The sequence below is a fragment of the Pungitius pungitius genome, chromosome 3 (assembly GCF_949316345.1).
Source record: "Pungitius pungitius chromosome 3, fPunPun2.1, whole genome shotgun sequence".
Taxonomy (NCBI): domain Eukaryota; kingdom Metazoa; phylum Chordata; class Actinopteri; order Perciformes; family Gasterosteidae; genus Pungitius; species Pungitius pungitius.
In genome coordinates, this window is record NC_084902.1 from 10,444,710 (window position 1) to 10,464,211 (window position 19,502).

Genomic DNA, 19,502 nt, shown 5'->3' on the forward strand with positions numbered 1-19,502 from the left:
CCTGAGTGGAGATGACTTTGAGTCTCAAGCCTTTAGAGATTCTGCACCGAGCTCATGACTGCCCACAAACAGTCCGTCACTCAGAGCAATTGTTGGGGGAGTCCCAACAATTTGTGGCGAAATCGCAGGGCTCCAGTCCAGTGACGTATGATTGCTGCTTCCTCTGTCCCCTGCAGACCTGTCACCTGACTAATGCCCACTAGTGGAAGATGTAATCCAGAGTAAATACAGTTGGCTCCCCGGGCGGAGCGCTCTGTGATTTCAGCTGACTGAGGTGTCAAACTGAATCACCGGCCGTACGCGGCTGAAAGGTACAGATTACCCCCCCCGCGCGCGCTGATGACAAGTCAGGAGTCCCGCACTTGATGCGTCTCCGGCTGCGATGTGAAAAATTGCGATTGCGGATTCTTTCGAACGAGCAGCCGCTCCATTTGGTATTTCCTGATTTGATCAAAAGGTCCAGACTGCGGAATTGGGAAAGATTCACACGAGGCCAAACCATGAGCATCAATTGAGCTTCATAATCTTTGCAGCGATTCGGCTATTAGAAGCTCTCCAGCTTCTAATCAGAGACCTGCTGTTAATGAACCGTCTCCTGTCAAGGATCTTCCATTGTCTCAAATGATTCTTATCTTGCTGCACTTACTGTGTCTCTCCATGTCTGAATCGTCTCTCTCTCTCACTCGGCTGCCATCGTTTTACATGCTAAATACCTCCACCCTGTCTTTCTCAGACGACGCCACCTGGTCGTACCCCCGTCGACACATTTGTTTGGCTATCTTCCCCCGTTTTTTTTGTTTTTTTTGTCATTCTCTTATTCTCTCTATTCTGCCTGCGTGTCTACATTTCTGTTGTGTTAGGCATGAGTGTGAGAGGAAGAGACACAAAAGGGGATTCAAATGAATGTGTGGATATCTATGTGTGTTTGCCTTCTTTCAAGCCCCTTTTCACTTGGCAGATTCTACTTTTGGGGTGTCATCTGTCTCCCTTTCACCTTTTACATCCATATCCTTTGAACGTCTTCTTTCTATCACTCACTGTCTGTCCTTCACCCCGTCCGTCTATCTTGTCTTCCTTTCTTTTTTTTAATCTTTCTTGATCTGCCCTGACCCTCCCCCCACACACACATTTACTCACACACACACACACCTGCTCCATTGTTATTCCCGAGAGGAGTCGACTGGTCTGGCACTCGTCTGGTTTATGTCCATGGACTCAGTGACACGCTGCGTCTGCGTTACATCACGCCGGAGCTACTACAGCCAGGTAGCAACACCACGGTGAAGATAAAAGTATACGTTGAACAAAATGTATGCACATGCACAATCCAGGAATTTGCCCCTGCCTTCGCATACCGCACACAAACGACCAGGCAGCCATGTATCCAAACATATAAATGCTATCTTGCTTGCTCTATTTGCGTGGGTGTGTGCGCTCAAACGGCCTCCCACCCCGTCTCTATGTGCACGTCAGGCTGTTTAAACACTACCACTGATATCACAGTGCAGACGACAGCTTGCACACGTGCCACTTGACCGCCCCCCCCCCCCCCCCCTCTCGTTGTGTCCCCTCCCCTCTGTTTGTCTTACAGCTGAAGGAGGGAGTTGTAGATCGTGCATTTTTTGCGTGCGTGCGTGCGTGTGTGTGTGTGTGTGTGTGTGAGATAAAGTGCCCGCACAAGGGAGATAGTTGTGCGTACGTATTACTCGTATAGTTGTGTGGTGAACATCAATGGCTGACCTTCCGTCCAACTCTGTAGCTGTGCATCCTTTGTGGACGATGGAAATCTGCTGTCTCACAGTTTGCGGTAAATACTAATGTGTGTGTGTGTGTGCGACAAGCTGGAGAATGCAATCAAGTCTAAGATTACCCTGATACGATCCGTAGAAACAGCATGGTAATGGGCAGCAGCACTTTGAGATTGAGATCCGAGAGCGTTGGATTAGGTCTCAAGCTTTCACAGGTTGCATTGAGCATTTGTTGGTCGGGGCCTCTATGTGAGCATTGTTAATACCCTTGTCGCCCCTCGACAAGGTGTTTGAGCTCGTTAACTTCACAGAGAGGTCCGTCACTCAGTGTTCAACAGGCAGTTGAAGCAGGAAGCAACAAATAAAATAAAAAAACGGGAAGAAAACTGAAACTGAGACGTGCAGTAGATTTAATGTGACAAACTGCAGTATCATCGGCAAAAGTGTAAATGTATCTGGCATCCATTATTCCCTGTCATGTATTTTCTAATGAGCCCTTTCATTATCATTAATGGGGTTATCATGAATCTTGAATATTACTTGTATTTAAAAAGAGACCAGCAGGACATTGCAATAGCTGAGACCATGAATCACACATTCATGCCAGCATTAATTCATTCATGCATTAATTCACACACAAAACCTGACAAACACTTTGTCCTGCAAACAGATTTCGTCCTCATGTATAGACAACGAACCTTCCCTTCTCCCCTCCCACACAGCGGACGTTCATGCCAATTTTTAGCATCCTAGGGAGAAAGTTGTGGATGCCAAAGAATGGAAAGTGTTTTGTAGAACAACTGACTGACAGAGTAAGCTCTAGATTTAAACCCCAAATTCTTACCAAACAATGACAACTTTAAAAAGTCCTTAAAGGAGCATAGTAGTCTAATTAGCCACATTTCTCCCAGTTTCTACAACAAAGTGTCTATCCGTATTCTAAGCTACTGCAGATGGGTACGTAAACTCTCATGCATGGAAAACATCAGCAGCGGGTCATTTAAAAAAGGTATGACTCAAGGAATAACATTTGATAATAATAACAGCCGTCTTGACTATTCGGGGTCAGACTGAGCTTTGGGGAACTGATGTTGTTATTTCTGTCACATATGTTGTGTGCAATGCATGACTTTGCTATTTTCATTTACATAGGTTCATCTCTATGGTGATTATTTCCTTTTAACAATTATAATGTACTAAAGAAATTTTAAAGTGACAGTAGAACTTCCCCCGCTGCTGTCTTTGCAATGGGAGAGTAAAAGATTTTTTTTTTTTGACGTTGTCACCTTCTTTCTTTCCCTAAACCAGTGACAAAGCTAAAGGAGAAAACAAGACTTTGATGAATCTTCTGTGTTTTTTTTAAAGATCATCTTTCTTTACAGGTGGATTAAACCAAAAGAATTTGGCAAAACAAGCATTGCCTATTGCTATTTCACCCTCTAGACTAGATGCTCTAACCCCGTTTAACGGACAGGAAAGGCGTTCGGTTGGTAATAATGTTCAAAATTCAAAGGGCTCATATGAGAAGTTGCTGTCTATCAAACTGCTTTGACACAACTAACATCTTTGTCTGTGCCTTATGAAACTTGGTTTCCCTCGTTGCTGTCGCAATGAGGACCTTGAAGCATATTTCAGTGGTACTGCAGCATGAGGTGACGCAGAGGTGGGGGCTCAGACAGTGGGCGAGACTAATAAGGACAGCTACTATTAAAAGATGAGCCACGTTCACAAAGTTGTTTATGTCACATGATACTCTGCGGGAGGCGAGCAGATTTCTAAGACGTGGAAAAAAATGAGGGAGTGAAAAAGTAGAAAACTCTGAGGCATATGCATGAAGAGAAATGGAAGAGGAGAACAGGTGGGGATCAGAGAACGATGAATGGATGAGAAATATGTCAAGCTGGTATCAGAGCTGAGAGCCAGCAGTGCTTTGAAAGGGAGCGAAATTCTGCCATATCCCAACTCCCTTCGTATTCAAATTCAAATACACCTGCCAGTAATTAACTCATCTACCCCCCCCCCCCCTCCCCACCCCCCCAGTACCAGACACCAACCTCTGTCACTCACACGCTTGTACTAATCAAACTCATGTTTGCGTCCCACCGCCCTTCATCCCACCGCCCTTCACTGTATTTGTCCGTCACAGATTCTGCCCCTCTCCTCTTCCCGATGCTCCTATCAGGAGAAAGGGCAGCTCGGGTCAGATATATAGAGGATATCCCGGTCAGTCTGTGATGCGGTGTAATACGATGCTTGTTAATGCTGCAGTCAGCGCCCTTTTTACCTCTCTCATTACTGAAATCCCGCCTCCCACCCTCCCCACAGCTTTCCTTGTCCTTTACTCTCTTTTCAGAAAGCTACACCACTGAGGAGATATATTTCCTAACATCCAATGGCAGTAGGCATAAAAATCTGATTCTTAACCATCAAATTGACGTCTAAACAAACGGGACCTTTTGGTGGCTGAACAGCAAATCACAGCAAGGGTCCTTTTAACAGATCATATTTTATACTGGGACGGACTTGAGGAATTTGTTTTTAACCAAATTGTTAATCTTGTTTTCGCTGTCTATTGTGTTAAAAGTTCAGCCATAATAATTTAAACAAAGAGGGACCTGTTTTCTTTGCTTCCTCGTGTTTTCCATGTCATTGAAGGAGAATAAATCTCCGGCCTCTGTTCGCTCTCCTTTTCCTTTAGACAATTGTTTTCTCTCCCTCTGCATTGCTCTCAGATGCAGGGCTCAATGGATTGTGTTACCCATGCGAGGGGCCCGGCCATTAAAGAAAGTGCACTTCCATGTGTCTAGCAGCGGCAGCGGCGGTGTCACTGGAGGCCGACTGTGTGTGTGTGTGTGTGTGTGTGTTTTCTTTTCTGGAGAGCTGTCATAGCCATTCAATAATCCAGAGTTTGGCCAAACGAGCGGCACCGCTGTCGCAGACGGATTAGCATGTAATGGTGAGCCGGAGACGTAAACCCCCCCCCGGTGACACTCGTGGCTTTGCACTATGCTGTGTACGGGACACTTGTCAACAGCCGAAGTGAGTCCCGAGTGTGAAGAAATGTTTAGAAATGTTTGCAGATTTTTTTTCATTGTCAACTCTCTCAATGAAGTGTGTGTTTGTTTAGCTTGAGTTGAGGCATTAAAAGGTTGGGGATTGCGTACTGTAATATCCCCAGCCTTCTCCCCCCCCCGCCCCCCCCCCTTCTCTAATTTATTACCTTGGCCAGTTGATCTGATGGTGTAATAATACCTTCTGCCTCTGGCTACGGGAAATGGCCACATGCATTATTCACACATGCTAAGATGCTTATTGATGGCTCCTATATTTATATATTCCGTCAATGCCGTATTCATTTCTCACATTTTTTTACTCCTTAGTTTTAATCCTCTGTTGTGACGGGAGCTTCGTCTAATGAGCCTCACCTACTCTGGGTTTGCCGTATGGCTCCTGCTTGTTTGATGGGAATTTAGTTGAAGCTTTTGGCATGAGATGTAACCGTGTGTAAGTGAGTCTAACAATGCATGTAGGTGGAGCGCCACTCATTAAGTCTGCTTTATTTGATGTCAAAGCTCACAGCGGCTCATTTTGTCAGCAGTGTTTCCACTGTGGTGCCACTCAAGTGCCGTGTGGAAAATCCACAGACGCATAGCTCCTTTGAGAAAACGAGCATGACATTTCCCTCTTACTGTAGGGCAAGTTTCACTTATCTAATTTGTGTACATTCTCCAGCTATTTGCTTTCTCCTCATTAATGCAGTCATCTCAAATGGGTCATATTCTCTTTTATGCCTGTGCATGGGGTGCAGTGCTACTTGATGTTTATCATATTTCCTGTTTGAGGCGTAGCTTCCCTAGAGCAGCAGAACTGCGATGTGCCGTGTTACTGGTCCGACACTTGAGGCGTGTAAGTGTGTGTATGTTTCTTTTCTGAGAACTTACACACACTAGTGATGAAGGCCCAAGATCAAGATGTTCATTGGTGGCTTTGTGTCTTCTTAAATAATTGTCATTTTGTTCTCTTGTTTGCACGCAGGAAACTGTGACTTCAACTCATCTACTTTGACTGATAAACTGGATTTAATTGAGGATAGGTCATGTTTTAACATCCCTGATCGGGCATTTGATGGGTGGATCTTTGATTGAAACAGATGCATGTCTTTTTTTCTAATTCAAATGAGACCGACAAATGAAGCGCGTAGCTGCAAAAAAGGCCACCTAACATCTGGCATTGATCGGTACATTGCAGAAAGTAGGAGAGCTCAGGAAGTGAATAAGAACATGCAAAGTAGAAGACACTATTTTGCCTCTCCATATTTCATGTGGCAGTAATTGTAGCTCTCTTTGCACTCTCTGTCCTTACCACAGTTTTCCTTTTCTGAAACTGTGGGCTGCCTTTGCCTCTTTTTTTGCCAAAAGCGCACTGGCCAAGATACCAGCTGTGGGCTGAAAAAGTGGCTCACCACAGATCTGACCGGTACCTGTATTGTTCTCAATATTTCCATTCACCTCTTTCTACAACATCACCACTTTTTTGCAGCTGCCGATTGAAACCCCAGATCAAGGATTGAAAACTATCTGTTAAATATCATATGTTGAATATTAGTGTTTCTGTTATTTAGTTACAGTTAATTTTGAATTAATAGCTGTAAAACCCTTTTTTTTTACTATGGTTTACTGAAAAAACAAAAATCTCCTTTGTTTCATTTTAGTTTTTTTTATCACTTCTAAAAATGTGTTGCAAGAATTCTGAGGGGAATATTTCATGTTTTTGTTTCACTATATCAAAAACATGTACGTTACAGGCTTTTGACCATGAGACAAATGATTAAGTGTCGTTTTGGGAACCCCTGGCCTCCAAAGCAACAATACAGTGTAACCGCTGAATGCCTGCAATATATTCAACATCATTCATCAGGGTTGGTATTTGTTTAATGAAAGCGTTAAGCAGCCGATGGTGCTTTATTCAGCACATGAATAAACAAAAATCCAGTAGTCAGCCCAGTAAGCACAAAGCAGGACGTTTTAACCACAACAAAAGGTTTTCTGACAATGGCAAATCTTACCATAATTACAGATTGGGAGTGACATATTCAATAGCCTGCATGTTTATGATAGGGCTAGTGTATGGAGAATACATACTTATGGGATACTTGATTGACAGGGGGGGGTTACCCTACATTTTGTCTGGAACTCATGAAAGCCTTTCATCTGAGTGTGGGCAACTTTGGGAGTGATGTGACCCCCATGTGGGATGTTGGGTTACTGTTAGCGTAGCAGCTGTAGGAGTTTTGCTGTTCTTTCAACATACAGATGTGAACAGGAAGTGTTGGGATTTTTGGATTTAGGGAGCAGGCAGGAATGTGGGCGGAAAGTAAAAAAAAAAAAAAGAAAAAAACCTCCCATATGTCACATTATTTTTTGTCTCACACAAGCGACTTCATCTATTCTTTGTCTCTCGTCTTACCTCGCCACCTGCCAGCAGTGATGCTACAAACCATCTAGGCATCTGCTTAGCCATTTCCAAACGTACCATAGATTGGTCAGACTGCTATCTCAGGAATTATTACTTTTATAGTCACACTCTTGCTCGTATTTTTAATGATGCCTATGGAAAATGGTACAGTGCGATCAGGAAAGGTTTAATTGCAATTGTTCTGAAATGATGGCTGTTTCAACATGCATTATAGAAATGAACAAATCCTTATGAATGTGTATGTAAGTCTGTAATAGTGTAATTTATTTTTTTGACCCCTATCTATAGGCTGAAAATGACCTTTATCAATGAATATGCATTACTATTGTGTTGTTAAACTGTCAAAATTGCATTATGATATCAGCATTAACCCTCAATATCTTTGCATGGAAACCCTTGTGCATAAAGATGTCTCACCGCACACCATATAAATCTTTTGACTTTCTCTCATCTTTTATTTTTTGTCTGTTGACCTCTCTCTTCTTCACTGTTATCCTTTGAAATAAAACGCCTTTGCCTTGACGCGTGAGCTTCACTCTAGCTAAATGGGGTTGGATTTTATTTTCAAGCTGAGGATCTCTGACCAAAAGAGAGAATCTGCAAGAGAATAACTTGGAAACACGTTTGACTAAAGCCGCGTGTACGGATCCAAATGTCAGTCAGTGTGTGTGTGTGTGTGTGTGTGTGTCTGTAGGTTAAGCCATGCTCCACTGACACTCTGCCCTTCTTCTCCACAGAGTAAAGTGCCTTCTTTCGGTGACCCCGTGGGCTGCGCCTCTGACTCTGTGCCTGTCCATGTCTACCAGAGTGGTCAACCTCACCAGAAGCCCAGGACAGTCAAACCCAACGGCTTGGCCAGTCTCCGCACCACTGACACCTTCCTCCTTCCCTCCGTCTCCTGATCTGTCTACCGGCCAGACCTCCCTCCATCCATGCCTGTCAGCCCTCCTCAGTGGAAGCCAACGCCTCCCCACTTATCTGCAGAAAGAGCCCCATATTGAAAGCGGCTTTTATTGGCTCCTGTGAGTGGAGGGGTTCCCACAGCAGCGGTCTCCCCCGTCCTCCTTCTCCTTCTGTCCATCGTTCTGATCTTTCCACCTCTTCTGCAGCCCTGCATCTTTTTTTTTTTGTTGATTTTTTTTTTTGTATCATGGACCTGCTCAATCAATAACGTGTTTTGCCATTCGTCTTATCTGACAGTTCAGCCGAGGAGGGAGGTGATAGCCAGAGCTGTGTGTGTGTGTGTGTGTGTGTTTGGCTGTTTGAGAGAACGACAGGGAGATTACAAAGCAAGCCGCTGTGGCTGTCACCAGTCAGGCCCTTGGTGACAGGCGCTGAAGGATTCCTGTTACAGCCACAAACAGACTCTTAGGATGGGCCGCAGGTGGTAGGCCAATCCCACCCTCACAGGCTTCCCCTCAGGATCGAATCCCGGGGACTCAAACCTCTCAGAACTAGCTTCCCCCCCCCCCCCCCCATGTGCTTTAACTGTTTTTTCACATCATTTGCCCCAGCGTCCTCAGAGACATTCAGTGCAGGCACAAAAAATTGCATTCGCCGGATATCTGTCCCTCTGAATCGCCCCCTCTCGACTGGTTCAAAATGGCGGTGAATATGTCACAGATCCGGGACACGAAGTGGCTCACGTTGGAGGTCTGTCGGGAGTTCCAGAGAGGAACGTGTTCGCGACCGGACGGCGAGTGCAAGTTCGCCCACCCTGCCAAGAGCTGTCAGGTGGAAAACGGCAGAGTCATCGCTTGTTTTGACTCACTCAAGGTGAGTAGAAAAAAAAACCCCACCTGTGATATTTATTCAACTATGACTTGCCTTTTTTAATGTCTTTTTGTTGACCATCATCATTGTGGATGTTTGAAACTCCATTTTGGATTCTTTCTACACAGAGAAGGTTTAGTTGGTGATTCAGAGCTTGATGGAGAAGGGTTTTTGGTAAGTTTCTAAGGAAAAGCGCTTCTTTAGTAACAAGGTTAAGCCGTGGCAGGGGGGGGGTAAATACATACGTGTATGAATGCTATTTTCGACTCAGTAAGCTGAGATGAGGCAGTAACGTCTGTGAATCAGCGTTTCCTTCCTTTGCACATGAGATTAGCAGAGGACTTTCAGTCGGCACATTGCTAAAGTCGGTGTGAGAACAGGCTGGAGAGCAAATATAGAAGTGGGGCAGCACACTGTATTTCATTTTGTATATGTGTCCGTGTTATTTTGAGGTCATGCTGCACAGTGGGGCTCAGAAGGCTCCCTTATATACTTTCTAATTTTGCCCTGGCAACAAACTCCCACTACCCCCCCCAGCCACCCAGCCCCCCTCCCTCTCAGTTGGGTGCAATCCAACAGGGGAGAAGATGGAAAAAGTGGGTCGGTGCATGTTCATTGTGGCAAGAAAAGATTTACTGATGTTCAAAGGTACAGTTGATTAGAAGGTCTACAGTGTCAATAGACTGTGACGAAATGGCTTTAACATCACCGAGTCAGGGAGAGGGACTTTAGATCAAAACTAACTTTCTCCAGCCGTAGTTACATGAAGCTGTTGTTTATGTCAACGGGGGTGATGGTGGCGCATGGCGCTGCAAGGTTGGCGGTTCGAATCCCGGCTGCTCCGTGTGCCATGTCGAGGTGTCCCTGAGCAAGACACCCAACCCCTAATTGCTCCCCAGGCAAAATGTAAGCCATCGGTATTCAATGGAAGTCGCTTTGGATAAAAGCGTCAGCTAAATGACATGTAATGTCAGGTATTTCGCAATCACACGGTCACAGTTTTTTTCAAAACATTTCATTTCATTCAAAACCCAAACCTAACCTATGTAAGCGAAAAAATGTGACGGTGGTGCATTATGATGACTTAACTGATAACGACTCCACCCACCTGGGTAGACGTCTTTCAGTCAGCTTTTTTTTTGTATACTGTAATTGAGACCCTTTTCCCCCGAAACAAAACCACAACTAATTAATCATGTTTTATCGCTAACGTGAGTAAAACCAAAAAAATATGGTGTGGATCTGTTTGGTATCAAACATTTAATAACGAGTTAATGAAGAATCCTCAGTTCAGAGGCAACGTGTCAACTCGCTTCAACTTACAAAAATCAGGAAACGTTCATTGTCATAATATGTCAGACATACATGGAATTTGACTTGGCGATAAATAAGTTTAAAAAAATGATCTCACATAAACAAACTCATTTAAATGAATATACATCTGGACCTGGTGTTAATTGTACAAAACAGTAGGAGAAGGTGTGGCGGGTCATGGCTGAGAGCTGAGAAACACTGGCCTTTTGTAAGAGCCAATATTATTCATGCAGATGAGCTTACATGTCACAAACACAACGTGTGCACACGCACATTAGCAGCGAGTGGTGTTTCAGCGTGAAGCCTCATTAATCTAGATGTTAATCAATGTGTCCGATACAGCTATATCCGTCAAGTCGATCTGGGTATTTTGGCTTAAGTTAGTACAACGGTTCTGCACCCCACCGTTCTGGCTACTGCGAAGATCCCAAGGCCTGTCATTTCTATTCTATTTGACTGGTAAGCAGGGTGTTATTCGGGGGAAACTGGAGACCAGAGCTGGAAGTCAGTTAAGCCAGTCCGGGGGGTTTCTTGTTAAGTCCACTGTGTTATTATAGTCGTGGGCTGTTTAGTTGGAGCTCCGAACGGCTCGGGGCGGGCTCGGTTGGTCCAGGTGAGACAGGCGTGGAAAAAAAAAAGGGGGGGGCGTCTGCGCGCGGATCATGAAAACAGACACACAGGCTGAGCCCGAGAGAGAGAGCGAGAGCTGGCGTAGCAGGGAATGTGTGAGGAGGCAACGCACTGTGCTCAGTAGCCCTCCCTGCTTGTGCGTGCCAGGGCGTTCCACAGTCCACCTCCCCTCCCTGCCTCCATGACAGAATGATAGATCCGCCCTGTCTGCAGATGAATTCATAATACATGGCTGGGCATGGAGGGGCGGGCGAGGGGATAGGGAAGGGCAAACGCAAGAGGATGTGGAGAGAATAAAGGGACGGGCGGTGGTACGCGCGCCTTCGCACTCCTGGACAATTTTGGCAAACCAGCCGCCCTTCTTTGCTATTGAAATGCAGGCGGTCGAGGGAACAGAAGGTCTGTAGCTGGAGGAACAGCAATGCATATAGAGGGCATTACCTTTTGTCATTAACTGTCATTCTCTCTCAGATTTAATAAATGATCCTTGTTCTATGTGTTTGTATTATTAAAATAATGTTTTGTAGATGTCTTTGGTAGATACACTTCATTCACACCTGCAGACACAAAACAGAGTGAGCTGTGTACATTGTGGAAAGTTCCATGTTAAGGGAGAGGTTAACCGAGGACAGGGTGAAGGAGGTGAACGGTAAATAAAAGAGAGATTTGCTGATATCACAGAGAGATTGAGTCTGTAATCACAATAGTAATAAATAAAACTAACTGGACAATGACTTGTAGAAAGTTTATGGATACAGTGCACAACTTTATTTCAAATGAATGCATATTTACACATTTATTATTGGAAAAAAGGTAGAAAAAGCAATGGGGTTAATCTGATTAATGGAGGTGAATGGGTTCAATTTGAATCATGACTTCCATATATTATTACAATTAATTCAGTCTTATGGCATCAGAAAATTGATGTATTGTCATCATCTAATGGGCAAAGCACTCGTATCTAAAAGCTGTCGTCAAAACTGACAGTAGTAATAGTAGGGCGGGTAAAATGGCGGACCTGTCAATCATCCTATCAATCATTTTTTGACATTTTGACACATTTTTATAATTTATGACCCTGATGATTTATGACTCTGCGCGTGCGTGCGTGGGGGCGTGTGTGTGTGTGTGGGGGTGTGTGTGTGGTTCAAGGAGCCTGTTAATGGTGGTTTTAGGTTTCAGCGTAAGCATAAACAAGTTTTTACGACTGGTCACTACACTGATCCAGATATAATCACTGTGTGTGTGTGTGTGTGTGTGTGTGTGGGTGCGTGTGTGCGTGTGTGTGTGTGTGTTGTTCAAGGAGCCTTGTGTGGATGTGTGTGTGTGTGTGTGTGTGTGTGTGTGCGTGTGTGTTGTTCAAGGAGTCTGTTAAGGATGTTATTGGCAATAAAACAATAAAAGTGGTTTTAGCGTAAGCATACAGTTTACGACTGGTCACCACGCTGATCCAGACTCCAGATGGATGCTAAACCTCCAGGTGACCCTGTTTGAGCAGGCAGAGGTGTGTATCAGAAGATGGTTCACAGTCAGTATGAGCAGACCGGAAAATACGTCATTGAGGTGTTATAGACCACTCCCACCCACAATACAAGGTTTTGGGAAGTTTTCAAGTAATTTGTGCAGTACCCAATCCTACACTTTGTCAACCCGGAGCGACGATGGAACACTATGGCGGTGAGTGTCGTGTTTTACTTCTTATTACAGATTGTAGTACAAGTGCATTATACTTAAAAGTATATGTGAGTGTTGTGTTTACGTCTTATTGCATATTGTAGTACACATGCATTATACTTAAAAGTATATATTCATTAAGGTTTTCTCCACAAAATGGCTTCCCTGAGGTTAACCGTCTAAAGAACCAATGAGGTCTAGTGATCTATATTTGTTTCATTTTCATCATCTTAACGTATTTAACTTGTATTTACATGTATGTATACTATATCTTTTAGAAAGCAGCTACAGGAGGAATTTTGTTTCATTTTCATCATCTTAACGTATTTAACTTGTATGTATATTTCTTTTAGAAAGCAGCCACAGGAGGAATCCTAAAGCCTCTACAAAAAGAGGGGAAACAGACAGCCAGATCGTGCTAACAAGTCTTCAGGAAATACAAAAACAGGTTGAAGCACTGAGTGGTTTACCAGTAGCCGAGCATAGTGAGGAGCCTGTGAATGGTAAGGTGATATCCTAACATTTTGTCTTCTTTTATTTACCTTATATAACCCTGGGAAAATATTATTTTTGCATAGGGTGTTCTCCAAGAGGCCCAAACTGGGTTAAACCAACATTAAAAACGTGGGCTAAGGCTTCTACATCCAGGGAGACCTCGGGAGGTAATAATATTATTATTAAAGGACAACATTACAACATTTCAGGTTTTCCCGCACTAGATAACATTCAAAATGCTTTCTTCACAGGTCGTCGGGGTCCATCAGGGGCGACCCCATTGTATGACCCCCCAATAAAAAGGCAGGCTTTGGGCTCCAGCAGGCAGGACATCACTGCAAAAGGCCCAAACTGGGTTAAACCGACATTAAAAACGTGGGCGAAAGCATCTACATCCAGGGAGCCGTGGGGAGGTAATTAATAATAATATAATAATTAATATCTCAATCTACATTATTTAACTTGCAAAAATGTTTTTACACAGGTCCACCCCAAAAGTGCAGACAACCTTCGGAGACGCTGGCTGCACCGGGTGATGTGACGGACCTATTTACCCCGAGATACAACGAGTGGATAACCGACGAGGAAATAATACGCTGTGTTGAGGCTCTCGAAGCGGATGTTGACGAACGGCAAGATCAGGAGGCTGTAGGTGAGCAGAGAGATGCTGATGGGGCAGCACTGTTTGTACCGAATGCCGAAGAAAATAAGAGACATGAAGATTTGTTAAAGGAGATCCGTGATTTGCGCCATGCTAACCAGAATTTAACAACATTAGTGACAAATCTCTGTAAAGAGCAGGATGAGGTGAAGCAAACCCTAAAACGTCATATGAATGTACAAGAGAAAATAGGTGCGGCTATCATAGACCTCCTCAGAGCTAGGTCTAACCGGGGCGTCCTATAAGGTTTTTTTTTTGTGTCATAAAGGGTCTGCAAAGTGTGTAATATGTCACCTCCCAGAAAAGTTTTGAAGCGTAGTACGGAGGACTGTGTGCAAAATCATGTGGTTATTGATGACAATCGGAGCCCCGATCCGGAGTTTCGGATCCTTCTCCAGGGTGTAGAGAATAACTTGGAGCTATTATGTGCTTTGGCTAGGAGTGAGAGTGAAGCTGTCGATGTGATTGATGTTGCTACTGCTAACGACGTATCTGGACAGGGGGGCATAAACACGCTGAGCGGCATCGCCCCCGAAATAACAACCCGACCCGATCCGGAGTTTCGGATCCTTCTGCAGGATGCAGAGAATAACTTTGAGCTATTATGTGCTTTAGCTAGGAGGGAGAGTGAAGCTAACGCCGTAACGGATGTTGCTATGTATAATGGTATTGATCCCGAAATAACATCCCGTACTGCTGAACACGTACCGATAACCCCACCCCCTGACGGGGCCAATTCCCGCTGTGTAAACCAGAGGGGGGAGGGGCCACCTCCTTCTCAGGAAGGTAGAGCAGAGACACACGCACCGCAAATGCCTGAGGGGGCTGGGGAAAGTTTTAATGTTACCAGGAGAGATATACCCTCATTCAACGCTTTTGAACTGCGGCAACGTGTTGATTTCAGAAACATCGATCTCACAGACATTGAGCGAGTGCCAGACCTGGTGAGAGACAGCGTGTCTGCTGTTATTGACCAAGCCATCGCCGAAGCGCCTGAAGGCAGCGTTCTCAATGTTGTTTTACGTGGTCCTTCGCTGGCTAGCGATGTGCAAGCAGTTCTCCGAGCAGACGACTCCTACAATGTAGATCTGTTTATGGAACAAATAGCCCAAGTGGTGCAAAGTAATGATGACACTATATCGGATGACGAATTGGAAATTGTGGTCTCAGTGGCCGGAAATAGAAGTGGCGGCTCAGGGGGGCGTTTAAAGCTAGGGAATGTCCCTTATGATCAGATATTATCAAAAAAAGGGGGCAATCTGTACACACCAAACAACAGGGATAATAATCTCTGTTTCTCTATTTGTCTAGCACATTTTAACCATCCAGACGAGGACACAAGTTATAAATTAAGATATGCATTACAACTACACAACTCTTTGAATTTTGACCCCAATCATAAGGTCTCATTCGCCGATGTAGGTGTTTTTGAAAGGCATCTGGGATTGAAAATCATAATCTTCCACCATACTGAAGGACGTAAACGTCTGCAATGTTTCAAAACACATGACACACCCCACCCTCAGACAGTTTGGTTATATTTACACAATGACCATTACCACATGATTCTAAACAAGACAGCCTTTTTTGGGGCTTCATATGTGTGTCAGTATTGCTACGAGACATATGAGGTACGCATGCACCACAACTGTAAACAACTGTGCAACGTCTGTTATACAACAGAGTGTCGAACACACGCAACCAAAACACAGAAATGCAACGACTGTAAACGTATATGTAAATCAAAATATTGTTTCGATCAACACAAGCATCCAGAAGCAGTACACTCCGTCGTGCCATGCACAACTATGAAATATTGCGAGGCCTGTGGAAAAACACACTATGCCGGTAAAAAACCCCACACGTGCAAATCGAGCGTCTGCTTACACTGCAAGGCGCCCCGGTTGGAGGGTGAGGACGAGCACAAATGCTTCATACAACCCGTTGAAAAGAAGGAGCCCCAAACAGCATACATTTTGTATGACTTTGAGACACGATTTCACGGTGGTAAACACGAGGCGAATTATGTATGTGCGATGGATCTCGAGGGGGACAAATGTTGTTTCAGCACTTTAAAATGCGTGGACAACTTTGTGAGACGCTATAGGAGGTCCAAATACCGGGGTTATACATTCATAGCCCACAATGCATCTGGTTTCGACAACTATATTGTGTTGGAGTATTTTGTAAAACAGAAGATAACGCCCGAGGTGGTCATGAGAGGGAGCCGCGTCATCCTGATGTATGACAAGGCATACCAACAGAGATGGGTAGACTCATTTAGTTTTCTGCCTATGCGTTTGTCGAAAACACCAGCGGCTTTGGGGTTTGAGGATCTGGAAAAAGGTTATTTTCCACACAAGTTCAACACAAGGGCAAACGAACGCTATGTTGGCAAATACCCAGACCCGTCATACTACGGATATGAGGCCATGTGCGACGCTGAAAAAACTTCCTTCATGCGCTGGTACACCACTGTTTGTGGCGAAAAATTTGATCTCCAGGCAGAGCTTCGCCGCTACTGTGTAAACGACGTAGAGGTGTTGCGGAGAGCATGCACCATTTACCGCGAAACATTCTTAGAATGTACACAGCTTGACCCTTTTTCTTTCACCACGTTGGCATTGAGTTGTATGGGTGTGTTCAAAACATTGTTTCTCCCCAGGGACACTGTGGCTCTGACACACGAGGGGGCCTACACAAGACAGAATAAGACATATTCTGATGTTTCCATGCAGTGGCTTGAATACGTGTCCCACACGGAGAATATAGAGATCAGACACGCACTCTGCCACGGGGAGCAAAAGTTTTCTCCGTTCTATGTGGACGGCTACAATACGGAAACAAACACTTGTTATGAGTTTGCCGGTTGTTTTTTCCACGGTTGTGTCAAATGTCATGTACAGAGCGACATGAACCCTGTCACCAAAGTCCCGTATGGTAGGCAATACAAGGCATTTATGGATAAAATAGATGCCCTGCAAAAACAACATGGTTTGAACGTTGTAGTGATGTGGGAGTGTGAGTGGGCCTCATTAAAGCTCTCCAGCGCTTCTGTTCAGGCTTTTATGGCCACATACAAAAAGCGTGAGCGTCTGGACCCCAGAGAGGCCCTCTTTGGAGGACGTACAAATGCTATGAAGCTATACCACACAGTCTGCGATGATGATGAAAAAATCAGATACTACGACTTTACAAGTCTGTACCCAACTGTGCAGGCAAAAAAGCAGTATCCCGTTGGACACCCGCAGATTATCGTCAGAGATTTTGAATCTATCGATAACTACTTTGGTTTCATAAAGTGTACGATGCTTCCACCCCGAGGTCTGTTTCACCCCGTCTTACCTTACAGGTGTCACGGTAAGCTCATGTTCCCCCTGTGTGGGTTGTGTGCTGAAACTTTGAACCAAACTAGCGCGTGTACTCACAGGGATAGAGAGAGACAACTGTCGGGGGTTTGGGTCTCCCTGGAGTTGCAGAAGGCTGTGGAAAAGGGTTATCGAGTTGTGTCTATCGATGAAGTCTGGCATTTCCCCGACAAGACGGACACTTTGTTTAGTGGGTATGTGAAGACGTTCATGAAATGCAAACAAGAGGCGTCAGGCTATCCAGGTCACGTCAAAACACAGGCCGATCGCGAGAAATACGTCTCTGACTATTTTGAAAAGGAGGGCATACAACTAAACCCTGACAAAATCTGTGTCAACAAAGCCATGAGGAGTTGTAACAAACTCCTCTTGAATTCTCTGTGGGGTCGGTTTAGCATGAGGGGCAACATGGCTTCCTGTGAGTTGATCACTGACCCAGCCCGGTTTACACAGTTGATGTTTAGCGATCAATTCGATGTGAGACAATTCTGTTTTATCTCAGACGAGGTGGCTTTGGTGCAGTGGCGTCATGCAGACAGTGGCAACTCTCGCGTAAAAGATGTCAATGTTTTCATAGGAGCCCTGACAACGGCCCATGCGAGATTATTGCTTTACGACCTGCTAGATAAGCTGCAGGAGAGGGTGTTGTATTGTGACACAGACAGCATAGTCTTCACATCAAGGGGCGACGACTGGGTCCCTCCCCTGGGCTCTTATCTAGGGGACTTGACTGACGAGTTAAACAGTGGTGATGTGTGTGGTCAGCCCGAAGAAGACTATATTACAGAGTTTGTATCGGGGGGCCCCAAATGTTATGCATACAACACACTCCAGGGTAAAACAATCGTCAAATGCAAAGGCATCACACTAAATGCCCGAAATGCAACTGTTGTCACGCCTCGCGCTCTGATCGGTCTTGTTCAATCTTTTGTGGCCAATCAGAACACCCCTACACTGACGACTGTGTCTGAAACCATCAGACGGGACAAAAAGAGGTTCCATCTTAAAAACGAGACACTTTTCAAGAAAGTCCAGGTGGTGTACAATAAACGTCGGGTGTTGTCCGATTACACAACGCTCCCTTATGGCTACTAATGGTGATCAAGGATTTGATGCACGGTTACAACATCCATTTAGTCTGGTATTGAGCGGACCATCAAATTGCGGAAAGACTTTTTTTGTCAGGAATATTATCGAGAACGCCGAGAGGGTTATTTCCCACCGTTTTGACAATGTTGTTTACATTTACTCGTGCTGGCAACCTTTATATGATCAACTACTTAAAATAAGAGACATCAGGTTTGTAGAGGGTTTACCAGAGTCTCTATGTGATGATGCTTTGTTACCACAAGATAAAAACAATCTACTCATCATAGATGATTTAATGAATGACGCCAGTAATAATATAGAAGTTCAAAATGTTTTTACCAAATACGTACACCACAGAAACCTCAGCTGTATATATTTAGTGCAGAATCTGTTTATTCAGGGCAAAGCTAGCCGCACTATTAGTTTAAACACAAACTATCTCATATTGTTTAAAAACCCTAGGGATAAATATCAAATCACACTAATGGCCAGACAGATGTTTCCCGGTAATACTAAATTTTTTCTAGAAGCATTTAATGATGCAACGTACCCCGCCTATGGTTATCTCCTCATAGATTATAAAGCCATGACGCCTGAACACATGAGGCTCAGAACGGGTTTGCTAGCAGAACAACAGGTGGTGTATATGCCTAAAAAACCAAAGAGGTGATACAAAATGTCGTCACGCATGCGTAGGAATCTGACTCTGTTAGAGTTGATATATAAATCCCCACCCCGTGTGAGGAGAGTCATTGTGGCTAATGCAAACGGAGATTTTATCAAAGCGCTGTGTGAGATCGCCCTCAATGTGTTACGGGGCAACATTCCCTTAACCGCCAAACAGTTTGTACTTTTAAAGAAGAAGAAGAATCTCATCAGACTGGTAACCGATAAAAAGATCAGACTTGACAAGAAGAAAAAGACGCTCAATCAGACGGGAGGCTTTTTATTACCGTTATTAGGAGCCGCTATTCCTTTTATTATTAGTCTCGTCAATCGTGGGAAATAAGATGGAGCATGCGCAAAAAATGTTTCTGGTCCCCATGCACCAGATTGAATCGATAAAGCAGCAGCAACAACACGATCAGCGAAGCTCCATAAGACAATCCGTACAAAATGAGCTGGATAAAGCCATGACCGATGTATTGAACCAACCTGACACGGACATGTATGAAAAGGCCAAAAAATATGCCGGTATTTTACAAAGATACTTGTCTGTGGTGCGACAGGGCGAGCGTGAGAAAGGCGTGTTGTCACTATCAATACCTACCGATG

The 19,502-nt window shown here is 44.4% G+C and overlaps 1 protein-coding gene across 6 annotated transcripts in view; it reads left to right on the plus strand.

The window, feature by feature from the left end:
* LOC119209393 (muscleblind-like protein 1) overlaps nt 1-19,502 on the plus strand; it is a 66,335-nt gene that overhangs the window by 9,125 nt on the left and 37,708 nt on the right. For 5 of the 6 annotated variants that reach the window (XR_009955916.1, XM_062561186.1, XM_062561185.1 and 2 more), the window contains one exon: nt 7,961-8,999. Coding sequence is in view for 5 of the 6 variants with exons in the window: in XM_062561186.1 (XP_062417170.1) it covers nt 8,826-8,999 (174 nt within the window). In the remaining variant the exon portion in view is untranslated. Of the gene's footprint in view, nt 1-1,785; nt 1,808-7,960; nt 9,000-19,502 lie in introns of those variants that run through there. The other variant, XM_062561188.1, reaches the window with a different exon arrangement.